The sequence below is a fragment of the Schistocerca piceifrons genome, chromosome 4 (genome assembly GCF_021461385.2).
Source record: "Schistocerca piceifrons isolate TAMUIC-IGC-003096 chromosome 4, iqSchPice1.1, whole genome shotgun sequence".
Classification (NCBI taxonomy): domain Eukaryota; kingdom Metazoa; phylum Arthropoda; class Insecta; order Orthoptera; family Acrididae; genus Schistocerca; species Schistocerca piceifrons.
In genome coordinates this window covers 679,188,701-679,212,399 of record NC_060141.1, presented here as the reverse complement: position 1 = coordinate 679,212,399, position 23,699 = coordinate 679,188,701, and the positions used below count along the sequence as shown (strand labels likewise).

Genomic DNA, 23,699 nt, shown 5'->3' with positions numbered 1-23,699 from the left:
GTCGATTCTGTTTCTCTGGGTGACTCTGAAAAGAGTTTCACTTCTGTATGCCCACTCTAGTTGAACAGCCGTCTTGTAATGTTTTAGTTTAGTTTTCGAACAACGAGAAGTCCAGGATGGAATAGTGACAGTATTATCAAAAGGACAGACTGCTATTCGCCATGCAGCAGAGATGATGAGTCACAGAAAAGCACAACAAAAAGACTACTAAACAAGTCAGCTTTTGGTGGTAAGTCTTTCTTTTGAAACAGATAATATATATAAGCCATTCATGCAAATGCAGTTCACATACATATGACTACTGTCTCTGGCTGTCAGGGCGATTGGGTCTGACCCTGGAAGCCACCAACAGTGGTCATGTATGTGAGCTGCGTTTACATGAATTTGCGTGTATATGTTGTCTATTTTGGAAGAAGGCCTTATGGTCGAAAGCTTACATGTTTAGTCATCTTGTTGTTGTACCTGTCTGCAACTAAACAACTCCACTATATGGTGAGTAATAAACTATCTTTTTAATTTAGTTTTGATTAATAGATATTTTTATTGGACAAAGACTAAGTTAATTTTTTAGCTTTTATCATTTTGGTAATTCTTTCTTGCCATGCAGATTTCTCATCCAAGATGTATGTTGTAATTTCTCCTAGATATATAAACTATTTCACCAATTTTACTTTCCAGTTATTTACTGTGATGTGGTTGATTACAAGTGGATCTACTACCATCATCTCAGTCTTTTCAAATCATATCTGGAGTCCCATTTTTTGTGCTATGTAGGCATGGTATTTGATTTCTAGCTTCATGAATGTTATCAGTAAATAATGCTAAGTCATCTGTGAATCCCAAGCAATTCAAGTTCATTTTATGTTAATTGGTCCAGTTATTTTTTTAGGATTTTTCTTGTACCACAGCACAGTTGAAAAGTAATGACAGTAAATCATCTTCCTGTCTTAATCCTGTTTTAATCTTAAATGCCTCAGATATTTCTCCTCTGAACTTTACTTTACATCTGGTATTTGTTGGAATTATCATTTTTATTGATTTTAATTACAGACCGAAATTCATTAGTCTCTCCATCACTGAAGATCTGTGGATACAACTGTAAGCTCTTTTTTGTGATCTACAAAAGTTATGACTTTTTGTTCTTTTCTCCTTCTTTGGTAACCCATTACTAATTTCAAAGCGATTATCTGTTCTGGGCAGCTTCTCCAGGGCCTAAATCCGTGATATTCTCAAAGGGTTAGTTCCAGTTCAAGTTGAACTTTACAATAACTGTATACAAATCTTGACTTTATATGTGATATCCACAAAAGAAATTCCTCTATAGTTGTCTGGATTTGACTTGTCTCTTTTTGTGGATGGATTATAATGGTAGTCCAATGTTCTGGTAGTAGTTCTTTGTTCAAGGTTTTCAGTATGTTTGAACATCTCCACTTGCTTTAGAGTTTTTGAGCTCTTTCAAAGCTTTGTAGACTTCCTGGACTGCATCTGCTGGTGTCTTAATATAAGTATCTCTCTTCATTTGAAGTAGCTTTGTGGATCTTCACAATTTAGTAATTTGTTTAGCTGAAGTAGCTTTGGGGACCTTCACAATTTAGTAATTTGTTAAATGTTCCTGCTGAAATTTGCGTATTTTTTTTCTACTGCTACAGGCCATCTTATTATTTTCATCCTTTAACATTAATGTTGAAGGGACACATCTTTGTAGCTGTCTGCTAAATATACTGGGAGGGAAAAAATCGCAACACCAAGAAAGAGTTGTGTGATATAAACATAAGTTGGTACGTGTGTTTCTACATCTGAAAGATGCCTATTCAAATTCTGCACCAGTTGCATAAAAATGGTGCTATTGGTGCCACTTTGAGGATGCAAATCAGTTTTGGTTTAAATACATGCTGTTGTGGTTATGAGCATTAGTTACCTTTCGGATTGGACGTGGTGAGTTGATGTTAGTCAAGAGTGACAAAGATACCAATATCAAAACCTCACCGAGTTTGAACGTGGTCATGTAACAGGATTACAAAAAGCTGGATGTTTCTCCTGCAATATTGCAGAAACACTTGGCAGGAATGTGGCCACTGTACACAATTACTGGCAGCAGTGGTCACAAGAATGTACAGTGGCAAGACGACCAGGCTCTGGACGGTTGGTTGGTTAAAGGGACCAAAACAAGGCCATTAGTCCCTTTTTCCTCTGAACAGACACTTCTATGATGATGTAGATCAGAGATAACCTACTGTACAAAACACATGCGAAGAAAACCCCAAGGCCTACCAATGTCAGCAAAGCTGAGGTAAAGGACAAACAGAAGACTTGGAGACAGAGGAAGAAAGGCAACCAAGGTGCCTCATTTAGGTAGCAGCTGGAACCCTCTAAAAGCAGAGTGCAAAGAGGGAACATACAATCCCCCATCCCCTGCCACTTCCCAGAGGCACTCTACTCCGAATCTGAGGGCAAGAAAAGCAGAGAGACAAAAGATGAACAAGTCTAACAGACCACACCAGAGGGGGAAGGGGCAAGAAGAGTAAAAAAGCAGGTAGGTTGAGGACCAAACTGGACAGCCCAGCCACGGGAGATGCAGCCCAGTCTAGGCAGAGGAGGCAACAAAGAGTTCTGCCAATCCCTCACATTACATTACATTTTTCTACATTTACACCCATCTGCCATTCATCACGCCAACTAGAAATTCCATCTAAGTCATCTTATATCCTCCTACAGTCACTCAAAGATGACACCTTCATGTACACTACTGCGTCATCAGCAAACAGCAGCAGATGGCTGCTCACTCTGTCTGTCAGATGATTGGCATATGCAAAGTAAGAGTGGTCCTGTCACACTTCTGTAGGACACTCCTGACGATATCCTCATTTCTGATGAAAACTAGCCATCAAGAACAATGTACTGTGTTCTATTATTTAAGAAGCCTTTGAGCCCCTCACATATCTGGATACTTATTCTGTACACTCATACTATTGTTAACAGTCTGCAGTGGGGCACAGTGTTGAGTACTTACTGCAAATCTAGGAATATGGACTCTGCTTATTGCCCTTCACCCACAGTTCACAGGACATTGTGTGAAAAGGGCACGCTGAGTTTCGCACGAGTTGAACACACTCATTTAGGTTACCATTAACATAAACCAGAATGCTTATTCCAACATTCTATGTTAACATCTACATGATACTGAACAAGCCACCAAAGTGTGTGTAGAAGAGGGTGCTACTGGTACCATTAGCCACCAAAGTGTGTGTAGGAGCAGCAGCACCAGTGCATGATGGGAGTGGCGACTGGATGGAGGTAAGGAGGAGGCTGGGGTGGGGAGGGGGAGGGATAGTATGGTGGGAGTGGCAGACAGTGAAGTGCTGCAGTTTAGACGGAGGGCATGAGAGAAGGGGGGAGGGAGTGGGAAAGGGGGGGGGGGGTAAGTAGTGGAAAGAAGAAAAATAAAAATAAATTAAAAGACTGAGTGTGGCAGTGAAATGACGGCTGTGTAGTGCTGGAATGGGAATAGGCAGATGGCTGGATGGGTGAGGACAGTGAGTAACGAAGGTTGATGCCAGGAGGGTACTGGAACGTAGGATGTATTGTAGAGAAAGTTCCCACCTGTGCAATTCAGAAAAGCTGATGACGGTGGAAAGGATCCCTATGGCACAGGCTGTGAAGCAGTCATTGAGATGAGGGATATCATGTTTGACAGTGTGTTCAGCAACAGGGTGGTCCACTTGTTTTTTGGCCACAGTTTGTCGGTGGCCATTCATGTGGACAGATAGCTTGTTGGTTGTCATTCCTACATAGAATGCAGCACAGTGGTTGCAACTTAGCTTCTAAATCAAATGACCGGTTTCACAGGTAACCCTGCCTTTGATGGGATAGTTGATGTTAGTGACTGGACTGGAGTAGGTGGTGGTAGGAGGATGTATGGGGCAGGTCTTGCATCTAGGTCTATTACAGGCGGATGGGCTATGAGGTAATGGATTGCGAGCAGGGGTTATATAAGGATGGACGAGTATATCATGTAGGTTCGGTTGACAGCAGAATACCACTACACGAGGGGTAGTGGACAGGACATTTCTCATTTCAGGGCACGAGGAGAGGTAATTGAAACCCTGGCGGAGAATGTAATTCTGTTGCTCCAGTCCCGGATGATACTGAGTTATGAGGGGAATGCTCCTTTGTGGCTGGACTGTGGGACTTTGGGAGGTTTTGGGAGACTGGAAAGATAAGGCACAGGAGATTTGTTTTGTAAAAGGTTGGGAGGATAATTAAGGTCAGTGAAGGCTTCAGTGAGACCCTCGGTATATTTTGAGAGGGACTGCTCATCACTGCAGATGTGATGACCACAGGTGGCTAGCTTGTACACAGCCGTCATTTCACCGCCACACCCAGTCTTTTGTTGTTGTTGTTGTTGTTATCTTCAGTCCAGAGACTGGTTTGATGCAGCTCTCCATGCTACTCTATCCTGTGCAAGCTTCTTCATCTCCCAGTACCTACTGCAACCTACATCCTTCTGAATCTGTTTAGTGTACTCATCCCTTGGTCTCCCTCTACGATTTTTACCCTCCACGCTGCCCTTCAACACTAACTTTGTGATCTCTTGATGCCTCAGAATATGTGCTACCAGCCGATCCCTTCTTCTAGTCATGTTGTGCCACAAATTTCCCTTCTTTCCAATTCTATTCAATACCTCCTCATTAGTTATGTGATCTACACATCTAAACTTCAGCATTCTTCTGTAGTACCACATTTCGAAAGCTTCTATTCACTTCTTGTCTAAACTATTTATCATCCATGTTTCACTTCCATACATGGCTACACTCCATACAAATACTTTCAGAAACGACTTCCTGACATTTAAATCTATACTCGATGTTAACAAATTTTTCTTCTTCAGAAACGCTTTCCTTGCCATTGCCAGTCTACATTTTATATCCTTTCTACTTCGACCATCATCAGTTATTTAGCTCCCCAAATAGCAAAACTCATTTACTACTTTAAGCGTCTCATTACCTAATCTAATTCCCCCAGCATCACCCGATTTAATTCGACTACATTCCACTATCCTTGTTTTGCTTTTGTTGACGTCTATCTTACATCCTCCTTTCAAGACACTGTCCATTCCATTCAACTGCTCTTCCAAGTCCTTTGCTGTCTCTAACAGAATTACAATGTCATCGGCGAACCTCAAAGTTTTTATTTCTTCTCCATGGATTTTAATACCTACTCTGTATTTTTCTTTTGTTTCCTTTACTGCTTGCTCAATATACAGATTGAATAATATTGGGGATAGGCTAAAACCCTGCCTCACTCCCTTCCAAACCACTGCTCCCCTTTCATGCCCCTCGACTCTTGTAACTGCCATCTGGTTTCTGTACAAATTGTAAATAGGCTTTCAATCCCTGTATTTTACCCCTGCCACCTTCAAAATTTTAGCGAGAGTATTCCACTCAACATTGTCAAAAGCTTTCTCTAAGTCTACAAATGCTAGAAACGTAGGTTTGTCTTTCCTTAATCTATTTTCTAAGATAAGTCGTAGGGTCAGTACTGCCTCACATGTTCCATAATTTCTGCGGAATCCAAATAGATCTTCCCCGAGGTCGGCTTCTAACAGTTTTTCCATTCGTCTGTGAGGAATTCGCGTTGGTATTTTGCAGCTATGACTTATTCAACTGATAGTTCGGTAATCTTCACATCTGTCAACACCTGCTTTCATTGGGATTGGAATTATTATATTCTTCTTGAAGTCTGAGGGTATTTCATCTGTCTCATACATCTTGCTCACTAAATGGTAGAGTTTTGTTAGGCCTGGCTTTCCCAAGGCTGCCATTAGTTCTAATGGGATGTTGTCTACTCCTAGGGCCTTCTTTCGACTTAGGTCTTTCAGTGCTCTGTCAAACTCTTCACGCAGTATCACATCTCCCATTTTGTCTTCATCTACATTCTCTTCCGTTTCTGTAATAATGTCCCCAAGAACATCGCCCTTGTATAGACCCTCTATCTACTCCTTCCACCTTTCTGCTTTCCCTTCTTTGCTCAGTACTGTGTTTCCATCTGTGCTCTTGATATTCATGCAAGTCGTCCTCTTTTCTCCAAAGGTCTCTGTAATTTTCCTGCAGGCAGTATCTATCTTACCCTTAGTGATATGTGCCTCTACATCCTTACATTTGTCCCCTAGCCATTCCTGCTTAGCCATTTTGCACTTCCTGTCGATCTCATTTTTTTGCCTGCTTCATTTACTGCATTTTTTGTATTTTCTCTTTCATCAATGAAATTCAATATCTCTTCCATTACCTAAGGATTTCTATTAACCTCCTTTTTACCTACTTGATCCTCTGCTGCCTTCACTATTTCATCTCTCAAAGCTACCCATTCTTCTTCTACTGTATTTCTTTCCCCCATTCTTGTCAATCGTTCCCTAATGCTTTCCCTGAAGCTCTCTACAATCTCTGGTTCTTTCAGTTTATCCAGGTCCCATCTTCTCAATTTCCCATCTTTTTACAATTTCTTCAGTTTTAATCTACAGTTCATAACCAATAGATTGTGGTCAGAGTCCACATCTGCCCCTGGAAATGACTTACAATTAAAACCTGTTTCCTAAATCCCTGTCTTACCATTCTATCTGAAATGTTCTAGCATCTCCAGGCCTCTTCCATGTATACAGCCTTCTTTTATGATTCTTGAACCAAGTGTTAGCTATGATTGAGTTATGCTCTGTGCAAAATTCTGCCAGGTAGCTTCCTCTTTCATTCCTTACTCCAATTCCATATTCACCTACTACGTTTCCTTCCCATCCTTTCCTACTATTGAGTTCCAGGCACCCATGACTATTAAATTTTCGTCTCCCTTCACTATCTGAATAAATTCTTTTATCTCATAATACATTTCATCAATCTCTTCATCCTCTGTGGAGCTAGTTGGCATATAAACTTGTATTATTGTGGTAGGCATGGGCTTCGTATCTATCTTGGCCAGATTAATGCGTTCACTGTGCTGTTTGTAGTAGCTTACCTGCACTCATATTTTTTTTTATTCATTATTAAACCTACTCCTGCATTACCCCTATTTGATTTTGTATTTATAACCCTGTATTCACCTGACCAAAAGTCTTGTTCCTCCTTCCACCAAACTTCACCAATTTCCACTATATCTAACTTTAACCTATACACTTCCATTTTTAAATTTTCTAACCTACCTGCCCGATTAAGGGATCTGACATTCCACCCTTCCGATCCATTTAACGCCAGTTTTTTCTCTCCTGATAACAACGTCCTCCTGAGTAGTCCCCGCCAGGAGATCTGAATGGGGGACTATTTTACCTCCGTAATATTTTACCCAAGAGGACACCATCATCATTTATCCATACAGTAAAGCTGCATGCCCTCGGGAAAAAATTACGGCCATAGTTTCCCCTTGCCGTTCGCAGTACCAGCACAGCAAGGCCATTTTGGTTAGTGTTACAAGGAAAGATCAGTCGATCATCCAGACTGTTGCCCCTGCAACCACTGAAAAGGCTGCTGCCCCTCTTCAGGAACCACACGTTTGTCTGATCTGTCAACAGATACCCCTTCGTTGTGGTTGCACCTACGGGATGGCTATCTGTATCACTGAGACAAGCTGGCCTCCCCACCAACAGCAAGGCCCAGTCTTGCCGTTTGCAGTACCAGCACAGCAAGGCCGTTTGGTTAGTGTCCCTCCCCACCTTCTCTCCTGCCCTCCATCTAAACTGCAGAACTTCACTGCCCACCACCCCCATCCTACAATCCCTCCCCCTCCCTGCCCCAGCCTCCTCCTTACACCACTACCACCACCACCACCACCACCACCACCACCACCACCACCCAGTCGCCACTCCCATCATACACTGGAGCTGCTGCTAGTAGTATGGTTTCAGCTGTAAGACTGCAGATGTGTGTGAAAGTTGCATTTGCGTGAGTGAATGTGTGCGTGTGTGTATGTGTGTTTATTGCTGACAAAGGCCTTAATGGCTGGAAGCTGTAACTGTGTGAATCTTTTTGTTGTGCCTATCGTGACTCAGCATCTCCACTATATGGTGAGTAGCAACTGTCCTTCTTTAATACTGTTACATTCCATCCTTGATTTTCCATTGTTTAATTTTTGCCTGACAGCTTTTTTTCGATCCTAATCCTGTGCTGTTTTCCTTTGTTACTACTTTCTTTTGCATTGTTATACTCAATGTGCATCCTTCCTTCTTTTCTTTTCTGTTTTTCTCTTGTTGCCTTACGAACCACACTGCACGATCTACTTATGAGCCACACTGTATCAACCATCTCTGTCGCGTGCAACAGTCTCAATACCACACTGATTGTTGGTGCAACATCTTATGTGCCACACTACTCGCGCCGATATAATTACTCCTACACTCTGAAACTGATCACTTTAATGCATCAGTTCCCCTATTTTTGCATGTTATCTCCTGCACCTTTCCGGTGCCACACAATCTTGTATTACGAACCCCCCCCACCCCACCCCACCCCCCCACCCCAACACACACACACACACACACACACACACACACACACACACACACACACACACTTTCTCCATTCTATCTCTGTTCGCACCCACTAAATCCACCTCATCCTGTCACATCTGCCGTCCCCCTTCCTCACACTTATCCAACCTCCAACCTGTTACCCACAGTAATATACATACGTTTATTAATTATTAGTTATTCTCTACTTTGAGCCTTGTGAATTCGCCAATTTTAGTGAGTTTTCGCCTGCCACTATTGTCGTCTTCCTCAGATTACATCTTGTTTTTTCCCCTTGTGCATCCATTTTACCCTTTTCATATTTTTTCACACATATTTGGGTGTATTTATGCGTCATTTTTTAAATGTAATTTTATTTTTTACATAATTTTTTTTGCATTTTTTGCACCACCACAGATCCTTGCTCCTTCCATCTGCGTCAATATAGAAAAAGATTCCTTATCCCTAGCCAGATCCCAGTCCCTGCATTGTTGCTTGGCTCATGAAATCCCCCCTAATGGCCTTACCATCAAATTACCCATCCCTGTTGTCACCCCTTCTTCCACAATGATCTCCACCTGTTCAGATTCCGCCAATCCTTAGCCCTCACCAACATAGTCCTGCAAAACCATAGCAACCAAGCCCAGTCCTCCTTGCAGTACTTCTCTCCATCCGCAAAATTCTCCAGCTATGTAATCCCAAATTCCTGGAACCCTGCAGGAACTTTAGCAACATGCACAATGCCACCTCAAAAAGTTCTCCATCCTGCTCACTTCCTATTCACACCCCTGAGTACCACTGTCCACCACCTCTCCAACAACCTCCAAACCACCGCCCATGTCCCCTCATAGCTGACAAACCCTGTCTTGCAGACCTACTACACTTACCCCACCCTCCAAATCTCCCTCCCACCACCACACAGAACCCAGAACCTAAACAAGACCCGCAACACAGTCATGAACCTTTCATACAGAAGCCTTAATCCCACAGAAATATCAGTCATTTCGAAATGTCTCACCTTTTGCCCCACTCCCAAATTCAATAATGCTGGACTAGTTAAAGACCTTCTCTCCTCCTCGCAGTTCCTACAGTGGAAACATTTTTTCACCACCAACCCAACTAATCTGACTCAACCAAAGAACAATATTGAACCTTGCCCAACTCAGTTCACTCCACTATCCAACCGTGATCCAATCCCACTGCCTTCACACCATCCCCTGTTAACTTTCCAGAATTTCTTAACCTCGAACCTTGCCTCACCATCATTCCCCAAATCCATCAACATGCAAACTAACATTACATACGCAGAAAGAACCGTGGCCCACCATGTAAAAACTGATCCCGGCTTTATAATCCCCACCATTGTTTTGAACCGCATGGATTATGTGGCAGAAGGACTTTGTCAGCTGACGGATACTTCCACCTACAAACCTTACCACAGTGACCTCATTCCAGCATGTTACTACTCAAATCCTTAGGCCCATCCCAGAACCTCTCCCCATCATCCATCTCCCTAATTACCCCTACCACTCCCCACACTCCCAACTTCTACATGGTTCTTGAAGTCCATAAACCCAACCACCAAGGATGCCCCAGTTTGGCTGGTTACTGTGCCCCCACTGAGAGAATCTCTGCTCTCATAGACCAACACCTTCAACCTATTGCCTGGAAACTATCCTCCTATGTAAAAGATACCAACCATTTCCTCCACTGACTCGCCACAGTTCCTATCCCTTTACCACACAATGCCCTGCTTGTCACTACTGATGCCACCTCCCTGTACACTAACATTCCTAATGCCCATGGCCTTCCTGCTGTCTAACACTACCTTTCCAGACACCCTATGGATTCCAAACCAACAACCTCCTTCCTAGTTGCCATGACCAACTATATCCTCACCCACAATTATTTCTCCTTTGAAGGCATTACCTCCAAACAAATCTAGGGTACGGCTCTGGGCACCCGCATGGCATCATCGTATGCCAAACTATTCATGGGCCATCTAGAGGAATCCTTCCTAAAAACCCATAATCCTAAACCCTTCACCTGGTTCAGATTCACTGATGACATCTTTGCTATCTGGATTGAAGGTGAGGACACCCTATTCACATTCTTCCAGAATCTCAACAACTTCTCCCTCATTTGTTTCACCTGGTCTACTTAACCCTACAAGCCACCTTCCTAGATGTTGACCTCCACCTCAGACATGGCTTTATCAGTACGTCCGTCCATAGCAAACCTACTAACCACCAGCAGTACCTCCACTTCGACACCTGCCACCCATTCCATACCAAGAAGTCCCTTCCGTACAGCCTAACCACCCATGGTCGTCACATCTGCAGTGATGAGCAGTCCCTCTCAAAATATACCGAGGGTCTCACTGAAGCCTTCAATGACTGTAATTATCCTCCCAATCTTGTACAAAAACAAATCTCCCATGCCTATCTTTCCAGTCTCCCACCACCTCCCAAAGTCCAACAGTCCTACCACAGAGGAGCATTCCCCTCATAATTCAGTACTGTCCAGGACTGGAGTAGCTGATTTACGTTCTCCGCTAGGGTTTCAATTACCTCTCCTCGTGCTCTGAAATTAGAAATGTCCTGCCCACTATCCTTCCCACCTCTCCTACAGTTGCATTAAGCCGTCCACCAAACCTCACAATATATTTGTCCACCCTTACACAACCCCTGCTCCCAATCCCTTACCTCATGTATCATACCCCTGTAATAGACCTAGATGCAAGACCTGTCCCATACATCCTCCTACCACCTACTCCAGTCCAGTCACTAACATCACCTATCCCATCAAAGGAAGGGCTATCTGTGAAACCAGTCATGTGATTTACAAGCTAAGCTGCAACCACTGTGCTGCATTCTATGTAGGCATGACAACCAACAAGCTAGTTGTCCACACGAATGGCCACCGACAAACTGTGGCTAAAAACTAAGTGGACCAACCTGTTGCTTAACACACTGCCAAACATGATATCCCTCATCTCAATGACTGCTTCACAGCCTGTGCCATATGGATCCTTCCCAACAACACCAACTTTTCTTAATTGAGCAGGTGGGATCTTTCCCTTTCCCTGCAATACATCCTACATTCCCGTAACCCTCCCGGCCTCAACCTTCATTAGTCACTGTCCCCACCCATACAGCCACCTGCCTGTTCCCATTCCAGGACTACACAGCCGTCATTTCACCACGACACCCAGTCTTCTAATTTCTTTTTATTACTCTCCTATCTGCTACTTAACCCCCCCCCCCCCCTCCCCAACTTCTCTCCTGCCCTCCATCTAAACTGCAGCACTTCACTGTCTACCACCCCCACCATACTATCCCTCCCTCTCCCCTCCCCAGCCTCCTCCTTACCCCCACCCAGTCGCCACTCCCACCATGCACTGGTGCTGCTGCTCGCAGTGTGGTTTCAGATGTCTGAGACTGCAGACATGTGTGCAAGTTGTGTTTGAGTTTGCATTTGCACACGCGCTCGTGTGTGTGTGTGTGGGGGGGGGGGGGGGGGGGGGGGGTTATGTGTGTCTATTGCTGACAAAGGCCTTAATGGCCGAAAGCTATATTTGTGTGAATCTTTTTGTTGTGCCTATCACTACTCAGCATCTCCACTATATGGTGAGCAGTAACTTTCATGCTCTAATATCGTTACATTCCATCCTGGATTTTTCATTGTTTGACATACTCTTCCAACATGACAACAGCAGCATTCTCAAAGTTGCATTCATGCATTCCTTGTCTGACGACCATCCAAGCACCCTGTCACACTGTCCGCCCACTTAATGACCCAGTTGTGACACCACAGAACATGTCTGGGGCTATTTGGAACAGCAGGTGAAAAGTAGTAATCAACATACCCGCAATTTGGTACTTTACTGAATCTAATCATCAATGACTCACTTTAGCTGGATATGGTACACCTGAAGATGCTTGTGGATGCTCTTCCTCATCAAACTGAGTCCATTACGAAGGCTAGTGGTGGTGTTTTACAGTATTAGTGTGGTGTAACCTGAAGGTGACTAATTTTTTGTTCAGTGTACTTAGACGGCCAATACATTCCCATAAACGAATTTTGGCGTCAAATTGACACAAACAACCACGGAAAAATGAGAAGTACCTTTGAATGCTCATGTATTAATTAAATAAGTAAGTGAGGTGGGTGAAATGTGTCAATTTATTGGGAGATTATGTGGAAAAAACTTTAAGATGTAATATTTTATTTTGTAAAACATGGTCAGTGCAAAATTTGTGGACTGGCTTTTATAGGCTCTTTTTGTCAGTATAACATGGGATACAACAAAATAATTTAGGACGAAAGATATAAAGAGAGCTTACCAATAGCAAACATGGCTGCCCATAGCAAAAATATATTCATTGATACTCTCAAAAGGTGCCTCCTGCAGCACATAGTCAACTCTTCTCCCATCATTCAGCCGGCCAATGCATAAATTTGCTGCCTCCGCATCAGCTGCCTGTGAAGCTTCAGTCTCCTTTTTCTTCATCTCCTCTTCTAAGACCTATAAAAAGTGTCAGCAAAAATTTCAGCACCAAATAAACTTAGTGTATACACGTATTACACAAATATAGTGACTGACAACACAGTAAATACCTACTTCAGTATGCAGTTTCTTATTCTTTAGTGGGGAGTACATACTGCACAGATATTGCAGGACAACTTGAAATATTCTGTTAACGGAGACACAAATCAGCCGGTGATCTTGTAACAGAATTCAATCAGAAGAGAACTGCATGTTATACATTCAATCACATTTTACCCCTGTTGAGTACATAGTTTTAACTTACTGATTTGATCAGTTGTACCATGCATCTGCAAAGACTCTCCATAGGGGCAAGCCTCGCATGTCTCGCCTTGCAGGGCACATAAGGTTGGCGGCACGTTCAAGTCTCACTTGCACAAGTTCCGAGGGCCTGCTGTGGTAGGGTGGGAGCGGCATGTGTGTGCTGTAGTTGTTAGTTGCGTTATTGCGTAGTTCTTGTATAAGCTGACTCCTAGTGAGAATGCTTCCTGTTGCAGAGAGAGCGTTTTTAGTGGAAGAGGTTTTCTGTGCACGAACAAATTTTATGGAGCACATGAGACGGCAATTTGGATTGCCTTTTCCTGCTTTGAGGTGTCCACATCATGACACTGTACGTGATTCAATTTGCAAACTTCAGATGACAGGTTCTGTTCAAGATGCACCACAAAGTGGTAGGCCCACAATTTTAACAGAACGGAAGCTTGACGACATTTTGGACATCATGTTGTGGAGTCCAACAAAATCAGTCCGGAGATTATAGCAAGAGGCAACCATCTCTCGTACGACAACACAGAAGGGCGTAACCAAAGAACTGGGGATGTACCCACACAAAATTAATGCTGTACAACAACTGCATTGTATAGACCATATGAAGCGAAAAGCATGTTGTGAATGGTTTCAGTGATCTGTTAACTGACATGGGAGTTGGTGTTTTAGATAGAAAATCCGCATGCCTTAAAAGGAACACCATTGCATACAGATGAAAGTGCAGTGTGGGTTGCCATAACATGAGTGGGAATTATAGAGCCGACCTTTTTCAGGACTACCATTATTTTCTATGTATATTGTGCCCATATAATTTATCCATTTATTGCCCTGCTGAAAGAAAATGAAATCATTCATTCATTCATTCATTCATTCATTTTCCAACAAGACAATGCTACTCTGCTCATACAGCACATCAGTCCCTTTGGCTTTTAGATGAAATCTTTCTGTTGGGGTGTGGCTAAAACCATTTGTATGTGAAAGTAACAATGCCAATACATGAACTGAAGACAGCAATAATTGATTATCTGAATTTGATTACACATAAAACATTGGTAAAGGAGTTTACAAATAAATGTAAATGTGTTGAACTATGGCTTCAAGAAAGAGGAAACATTGCCAGCAACTTCTGTCATATTGGTAAGTACAGTGTATTTAGTTATAATTAATTTATTTCAATACTTTCATTGTTTTAACTGTAATAATCTCTCAAAGTGAGTGCAGCCATTAGTAGTGAATCCCGCCATATAGCTTATACAGTGACATGAATGCGCTGCCAACCTCACATGCCCCGCAAGCCAAGACACACAGAGCTTGCTGCTACGGAGAGATTTTGGATGCACTGTATTAGTCTGCTGGCTGACGCTCTTTTGAGTCTGGAAATGCACTGCCCTGCAACACAAATCTGAAGTAGAACCAACATCCCACAGCACTATGCACAACGTCTCACCCCCAGTCAATCTGCCCAACTGCATCCCAGTATTGTGTATTCAGCTGGTGAAACATGTTTGATAATCAACAAGTCACTGCTTCTGTTACTTATGAATTGTTTCCTTTACTCCTAAATTAAAAACTATTGTTTGGTATTCACAATACATGGTGAACTTTTGATGGAAGGGCAGACAAGAGTTTTGTTCATTTCTACTCATTGTGTGAATACAATGGTAGAAGTGTTGAATACATTACAAATTATCTCAGTATCTCTCTAAATTGTCAAATACAATCTCTCTTAAGACTTGGTTTCTTTCTGTCCTCCCTACACTAAAAAAGGGTCTTTTCTGAAGCCTATAACCACTGGTAGTTTATCACTCGTGACAGTGCCTCCCCCATTTAACTTTCCTGCTATTTTCCCAGCCAGTTTACCCTTCCCTTTCCTGTTGAGGTGAAGGCCATGCCTAGTATAATCCCACCTATTGAGAGAATCAACAGGAACCGCACCAATGTGTGAACCTACACCTGACATAAGCAGCCGTTCCAACCCCAAATTAACTCTCTTGACAAAAGAGGATCAAATGAGGTCGGTCATGATGCCCAAGAACAGATACAAACTCAACACTAGTATGCTTCGATACTGATGCAATCTTTGCCAGGTCACACACTCTACGGTACCCGGGATCTCTGTCAATACTATTACCTGGCCCACCCACTATAACCACAGTGTCTTCCTTAGTGAAATCTTTGCAAAGTGATCCTAAATCCTATGTCATCTGCTCCAGACCAGCATTACACTTAAAAAAAAAAATTGGTGACCTGGTATTCTGATCCTAAGTTCACCCTGCAAAAGTTGGCCAACACCTCTTCCAAGGGAACTACCTAACAACAACACTTTCTTACTCTTTCCTGATTTCCCTACATTCTTAGTTTTCAATATCTGCTGAAAGTTTCTTGTAACTTGTCAACACCTGCAACTGCTTGAGGCTCACCAGCTTCTAACTGAAGCAACAGGTCAAATCTATTTTCCACATTCACCACAAAGGTGTCAGGCAACTGGAAATAACAATGAGTATTTTCTTCACTTTAGATCTGCTCGTTGTTGCCTTTTGAGGCATGGGAACTGTGCCATATGACACTCAGAGCTGTGCCTCTGACTCATAGTAATATTTCAAAACCATGAATCACCTGCTGTTATCAACATCGATCAAAAATGTACTGTAATTTCTATCCAATTCCCCAAGTTTTTCACAAATGAGCACAGAGAAGGTGATTCTGGAACGAATTTTGTGCACACTTTCTTTGTCTGCAATTGTTCAGTCACGATTTAGCGGACAATGGTTTTGGGTATATTCAGAATCTGAGTTATCAGACAAACACTCATTCTGAAGTCTGTTTTTGAAACGTCACACACAAGAGTCACACTGTCATAACCTTTTGACGTTTAAGAGCATTCACACATTGAGTTTCATCATCAGTGTCATACCAGCCATCATGTTCTCAAACAATGATTGAATTTTGGTGAATGACAATGCGCCCCATCACTGGCCCACAACTGTTTGCGATTAGTTTAACGAACATTCTGGACAATTCGAGCGAATGATTTTGGCAACCCAGACAACTGGACATGGATCATATGAAACATTTATGAGATAATCAAAATGACAGTTTGTGCACAAAATTCTGGACCAGCAACACTTTTGCAATTATGGACAGGTACAGAGGCAGCATGGCTCGATGTTTCTGCAAGGGACTTCCAACGACTTGTTGGGTCCAGGCCACATCAAGTTGCTGCACTACACTGGGCAAAAGGAGGTCCAATACAATATTAAGAGGTATCCCATGACTTTTGTCACCTCTATGTACTGAACAGTGAACAATTGGAGTACAATTGCAGGGAGGTTATAAACCTAAAAAGGCAGTCATACAAGAATGATAACTGTTGGAAACTTCCTGGTACATTTAAACTGGGTAGCGGACCACGATTCAAACTCATAATCCTGACACATGCAGATAATGCTCATACCTATTAAGCTAGCAACTCATAGCTCACAGCTAAGATGAAAGAACAGACTTAGGTCTGGATAACTCATTAGAAGAGTGCTGGCTCTGAAGGCAAGATTCCTAGTTTGAGATCCAGTCCAGTACACAGTTTTTATCTGCCGATAGGTTTCATAACAGTGCATGCACTGCTGCTAAGTGATGGATTTGTTCTGAATGATACCATTTTTGATGCAACAAAAAGAGTGAAATAAAGGGAGAAATGGAAGAAATATGAAAACATATGTATAAAACAGTATGCCAGTGTTTCAAAAATGAGAAACATAGGGAAACAAGATTAGCAATGTTGAAAGGTTGATTCAAGGAGGCTAAAGACAATCAAGAACAACAGAAAGTTATCACTGCCCTGTATAATAAAACAAGATATCATTATTTTATTGAGAAACACTATATCTAACAAATAATTTTCCTACCACTACAAAAAAAAACTGAAAATTACTTTATTCATCTCCTGCTCCAGGGCTTTGTCATCATTTTTGTGAAACATTGCCAGTTGGTAGACAGTATTCCATGTACTGCGAACAGAGTCTAGCAACATTTGTTTTAAGTCGGCTCCCATGCGGCTCACAGTCTCCTTCAGCTCTAAAGAAAATAAGCACATATAAATGTTAGTTACAATATGCACACTCTCTCTCTCTCTCTCTCTCTAATGTACTGGTAACACATGCCAATTATGAAAAAAACTTTTGTAACAGAAATGGTTTCTCTTGGTGTTTTCAGTGTGTTGAATCATAACACAATAACAAAAATACAGCAAGACATTTTTTACAGTTAATGTTTAACATTTAAAAATATGTTTTTACAACTCCAGTTGATCACATTGCACATACTATTTCAAGTTTTTGTTTCTCATGTGCATATGATAGGAGAGCAAGAAAATTTTTAAAAACTGGAGAGAAGAATGTTCTGTGTATGAAACTTATGGATCTGAAAAAAAAAAAAAAAATTGTGCTGACATCTGTACTCAATAAGTTGGACCTAATAAGACAGCTTGTGAAAGTCTTATTCAAATATTAGGAGTGTTTAAAGTATATCTGTGAGAACTTTCCTTATACAGGGTAATTCAGCTAGCCCTATTGGTTCATTTTACACAACCTGCACTATGTCTGTATCAGGAATGGGATCCAGACAGGTAACAGACCCGTAACAATGTAAGTTCCCTCTCAGAGATTTGGGTGACTGTTAGCAAATAGACTCATACTATAAAAAATACAAGTGAGGATTGGCCATGAGTTATATGGTGTTTTTGACCCAAGACATGCCTTACTTCTGCCATACTGATGAAGTGTCTCCCAACCTGCTTTGTGTAATTAGCAATGTAATCATAGAAGTTTTTGACATCTCTATAAGTTTATTCCATTTACAGCACTTAATCTTTTGTAAATGGTTCAGACACGTTGTCTTATGAAGTGTGTGTCATCACAGGAAACAACAAAATTAACTGGAGATGTTAAAATGGGAAGCATGGAAGTAACAACTTTCAGGTAAATAACCCCTGAAATATATATGAAAGGTTAAGTACTATAAATTGAATAAATTTACACAGACATCCAAAACCTGTATGACTACACTGGTAATTACACAAAGTAAGATGGGAAACACTTGGATTAAGTATGGCAGAAGTAAGGTATATCTTGGTTCAAAAATACCATGTAACTTGTGGTCAATGCTCACTTTTATTTTTTACAGATGATTCTGGTTGCTAACAGTCACCCAAAGTGCTGAGAGGGAACTAATACTGATTATGTGGCTGTCACCTGTCTGCAAACTGTTCCCAATACAACAGTGTGCATTGCATAAAACTAATTGGAAGCAGCAGCTGACTCACCCTGTATATCACATGTGAAACAAAAAAAAAATAGTCATTTGTTGAACCCAATATTCAAAAATGATGTTCCAGTCCAACTTCGACTAAAAAATGACTGAGTGACAGGGAAGCTTGGGTACGATTCAGGGATAGTATTATTAAGTTCTTAGGCAGCAAAAAAGACCCCATTAAGTTTCTATTGTAGCTAACATGCTGTAAAAGTAAGACAAGTTAGTCTTTTTAACAAGCCTCAAAATTCACTTTCTGAACAGTCATCTTCATTTTTCCCCACCAAAAATTTGAATGATATTATTCAAACCAATGTGCGCATATAAATCAAGACAATGAAGTGATGAAAAGACAGTATCAGGGCAACTGAAATATCAATATCAAAAGTTAGTCATTTGAAGACACTTAATGGGAGAAAAAACTATATTATATGCTTTAAGGAGAAGAGAAAAAGGAAATATAAGCCAATAGATACAAAATTCTTATCTAATAAAAAGAGGTTTTCATCTTATACTTCAATGTTACTATTCATTCAATGGAGCACTTTTTGCCACCTCATATGGAAGACGTGCTTCTTTGTGCTCAGCAATTTCAAATGCTTTGAGTGAGATAAACTGACATTACTGTGTTCATCTTTGGTAGACTAGTGTAAAAGGTATCACTAAATTAGTTAAGCAAAAAATCCATGCACTTCACACCTATATATACATATATACAACAACTGGTATCATTTCTGTTGAATATAACTGGGATCTGATACAGTCAATCCACTTCAAAAATCTGGATCATATTGTTTTGAGTACAATTTAAAGGTGCTGTTCATATTGTTTCCCCATTATCTTTTAGTGGTTGTATCAAAATTTTTGCTTGTTGTTGCAGAATCTGATAGTGAGATACGGAACCGGTATTCTAGCAAGGACCTGTCTTCGGGAAGAAGTGAATGCACCTGCGTAATCATTTACTCAAACAGCATCAGCCTGTTGTCGAACAATCTGCAGAGTACACACACGACAATGGCAGTGTCCACCGAGCATGTGACTCCAGTCCCGTAACAATCCTCATCACAGAGGAGGATGCACCTCTTGATCTGCCCCAAATATGGTAAGATTCAGGCAAGTGACTGCTACATACATAAGAGAATGTGGCAACTGCTATACAGGGAGGATCCGTCCCTAGTAACAAAGAACACAGTTTGATAGTTGTCTGAAATGCTGAAATGCTACCCGTGTTGGTCAGTGCCAGGGTGTGGATTTACGATAGTGGGAGAATGTTGACAAAATATCATTACTGAGAAGACAGACGTGTTTGCGAGGTTGATGGCAGCTGACTAGCAGAGCTACCTAAGCCAAAGACAGTGACAGGGTTAACTGAGTTAGAGTAACTCCATTCAGTAGTTCTGAGAATATACTTCCATTGAAACTAAGCTACTCTGAGTTTCATTGCCCTCAAGCTTCTTTGAGAATTACATCAGGTTATGTGTTTATGAACATCCTTCTAGCCTGTAGGTGCTATGCAACTGAAGTCCTGCAAGCTGCCCATGTGATAGTGTTTCATCAATTGCATCAATGAAGGTAAGCCCTTGTCAAACTTTTGTGTGTCCTCCTTACTCCATCTCAACAGTTTTCATTAAACATGGACAGGTAACATGTCAAGTGAACAGTTTCAAGACTGAGGGCAGCCACCACCACCACTACCGCCACAGCTGTGTAACCGTGAAAAGAAAGGCAGGCCAGAGGGCTGCCACCAATGCCACCACCGCAGCCATGTAACGGTGACCAAGAGGTAAGGTTACTGACCATGAGTACACCCACTGAGCCTGACAGTGTGGATTCATAACCTGGGAATCGACAATTTTTAAGCTACAGCAAAGCAACTGAATTAGCACTACAAAAGGCTCATTGTGATCAAGAGCAGTTATCTGAATTTATAAATAATTGTAACAATGCTTATGAACTGGTAGATCGTAGCTCTAAGAAAGTATTTTTAGAATTTATAATAGGACAAATCAGAGTGTCAGCTCATAGCAAACTACTAGTCCATTATAATATGGAAACCTGGTCCACAGCGCATGTGATTTTGATTGAAAACTGTGAGAATAAGCGAATGTTAGATAATTATGCTTTAAAATTGTTTGGCAGTGGGCAAGCAGAAGATGAGAGTGTGGCTCAATGGGGTACAAGAATAGACACAACGCAATTCCACTTCATGGAAGTAGTGAAACAAGTAATGAATGAGGAGGATGTTCCTGGAAGTAACGCATTAATCAGAAAACTCAGGTGCGCTGTTTACATTCAGGGACTTTATGAGGACTAAATAAAGATGATCGCTAGAACGCAAAGACAATGTCTAAAATTATCTGAAGCTATGATTTTGCTTCAACTGAAGGGACTGCCATAAGCTCTAATCAAAAGGAGTTTAAGGGATCTGTCAATCCAAGGCAAGACGTGGTGAGGCCATGGATCGAGTGCAAAGTATTTTAATTGTGAGAAAGTCACTCGGCATGCAACTGCATAAGCAGGTGTCAAGTATGAAAAATTAATTATACACAAGTACTTCCACCAAGAAAATTGCCTACAACAGAGATCAATGTTCATCACTTCAGAGGGAATAGCCTCAGATCACAATGTCCACTTCCAGTGAGGTGCAGTCAGTGCAACCTAATGGGATATATGTACGCATGTACACAAGCAAAATCAGGAACATGCTTAAAACGTAATCGCTGAGGGCACTATACTAGAAACTGGTTGGAAAGCAGAGGGTTAAATATCCATAAGAGGAATGCTCTGGGAAATGAATGCAAGTCAAATTTAGGCTGTGTCCAGCTTTACACATACTGCGGACTGCACCAGTGAGAATGATTTTATTCAATTACAATGCACCAATTCATGTAAGTCCCAGACAAAGTACTAATAGATAGTTGTGTACATGTGAGTTTAATAAGAGAGAGTGGATTGAAGCTAGGGAAACATTGGGATTCTAGGAGAGCTGACACCATTGACAGTATTGCAAATGAGGAGGTCCAAACTAAAGGTAGAGTGAAGATAGTCTTGTACAAGCTGCAGGGAATGGAATGTGTGAAGAATTTTTGGTTAATACGGGAAAGTATAGACTTACCCTTTGATGGTTTATTATGATGAGACTTCCTAGACCAGTACCACTTAATTATTGAATAAGCATGTGGAAGACTTCAAATATGGGACGAGTAGGTCAAGTTGCAAGAGGCAGACAAATGTGCAACAGTAGCCAAATTGAGAATGGTGACACACACAAGCGCAAACAGAAGATATGCATGATACAAGATGGGAAGCAAGAGTTGAGATCCAGTAAAATGGCATCTCAAAGAATTATGAGACCTCAGACGCATGCAAACTCAAAAGCAATAACTCAACACCGGCAGCTGCACACACACTGGCGTGAGATGTACCAAGCCAAGTAAACTCAAACAGAGCTATGCATAAGGGTCCCAGACCAAGGCAACCGCCCCAGGTGTTATCAAGAGCTGCACTTTACCTGTCAGGTGCAATCAGCATAGCAAAGAAAAGAGAATTGTGGGAAAGAATTTTCCCAGAACAAAGCATCGACAGAATGTAGAGGACAAACAGTAGTCGATAGGCAAGATTCCAGCCACGTAGGCAACAAGAGGTTAAAACAGAAACTTTGATAGGACTACAAGAATATTTTTTTGTGAAAGTATGACTAACAAGAGTTAACAGGACAAACTGTAATTCCTAGACAAGAAATCTGACAAGGTGTATTCATCCCAGATGCAATAGTCACAGCGGGTGGTGGAACATATATTACCAGCATGATAAATACTCATGAGGAAGAATTGCAAATACCAACACCCAAGGTACTTGCAGAGCCTGTGCTTCCACCAGACATGTGTAAAATCACTTATGTAAGAAGAGAACCAAAGAAATGAACCAAATGCTGTAATTAAATCTAGAAAGAGCCTTTTGCTAGATAACTTGTGAGTAGACCATTTGAGCAAAGAAGAGAAACAATCTATTGAGGAATTGTGCATCACCTATAACAAAATGTTCCATTTACGAGGTGATTGTGTGACTCACATGACGATAGTGGAGCATCAGATACCATTAATACCGAGGCAGAAGGTACAATCATCAGTCAATGACCATACACGATCCCACATACCCAGCACAATGTACCAAAGAAACATGTCGACAGTATGCTACCTGATAGAATAATACCAGCCAGCAAGAGAGCTTGGAGCTTTCCTTTAACAATGCTGCCAAAAAATCAGATGCTAGTGGACAACATAAGCGAAGAATGGTAGCAGATTATAGAAAGTTAAATGAGATATCTCTCTCTATAGTGTACCCTCTTCCCCACATAGATGAAATACTAGACAGCTTAGGTAAAGCAAAATACTTTTCAAAGTTGGACCTAGATAAGGGATACTACAAGTACTGACAGATGACAAAATCAGGTGAAAATAGCATTCATCACTCCCACGGGGCATTCTGAGTACAATAAGATGGCCATGGAGTTAATGGCAGCTCCATCCACATTCGAAAGATCGGCGGTGTTGACTGGAATACAGGGTAACCTAATTTTTACATATTTAGACAATGTCACTGTTGTGGGAGATTTACTCAAGGAGCATAATGCCTGACTCAAAGTAGTGTTAGAACATTAAGACAAAACAATGTAATGATGGACAAGGGTGAGTTTTTGAGAAAGGAAGTCACCTCTTTGGATCATGTGTTGACAGCTAAGGGACTTCAGCCAGGTACGTCCGAAGTTGAAGCCATCAGGTGATATCATCAACCGCATACAATGACACAAGTAAAAGTGTGTTTAGGCCTCATCGGATACTACATGTGATTTTTGAGCAACTTCAGTAAGGTTGGCAAACCAGAGTTGTTACGAGTTTCCCCAAGTGAAATTCTCTTGTATTTCCCTGATTTCCTGACAAGTTTTAGCATTATTTCCTGACAAGTTTTAGCATTTTTCCCTGACAAATTTTGAGACTTCAAGAGTGTGTAGAGATACAAGCTGACAAGAAAATGTAGGGACTTCTGTATTTCTAAATGTGTGAGCAAAAACCTTAAGTACTAACATCAACATCT

The 23,699-nt window shown here is 41.4% G+C and overlaps 1 protein-coding gene across 1 annotated transcript in view; it reads right to left on the bottom strand.

The window, feature by feature from the left end:
• LOC124795230 (phospholipase DDHD2) overlaps window positions 1–23,699 on the bottom strand; it is a 204,165-nt gene that overhangs the window by 5,547 nt on the left and 174,919 nt on the right. The window contains exons 11-12 of the mRNA XM_047259153.1: window positions 17,230–17,372; window positions 12,832–13,013 (exon numbers count right to left, since the gene is read on the bottom strand). Of these exons, the coding sequence (XP_047115109.1) occupies window positions 12,832–13,013; window positions 17,230–17,372 (325 nt within the window). The remainder of the gene's footprint in view (window positions 1–12,831; window positions 13,014–17,229; window positions 17,373–23,699) is intronic.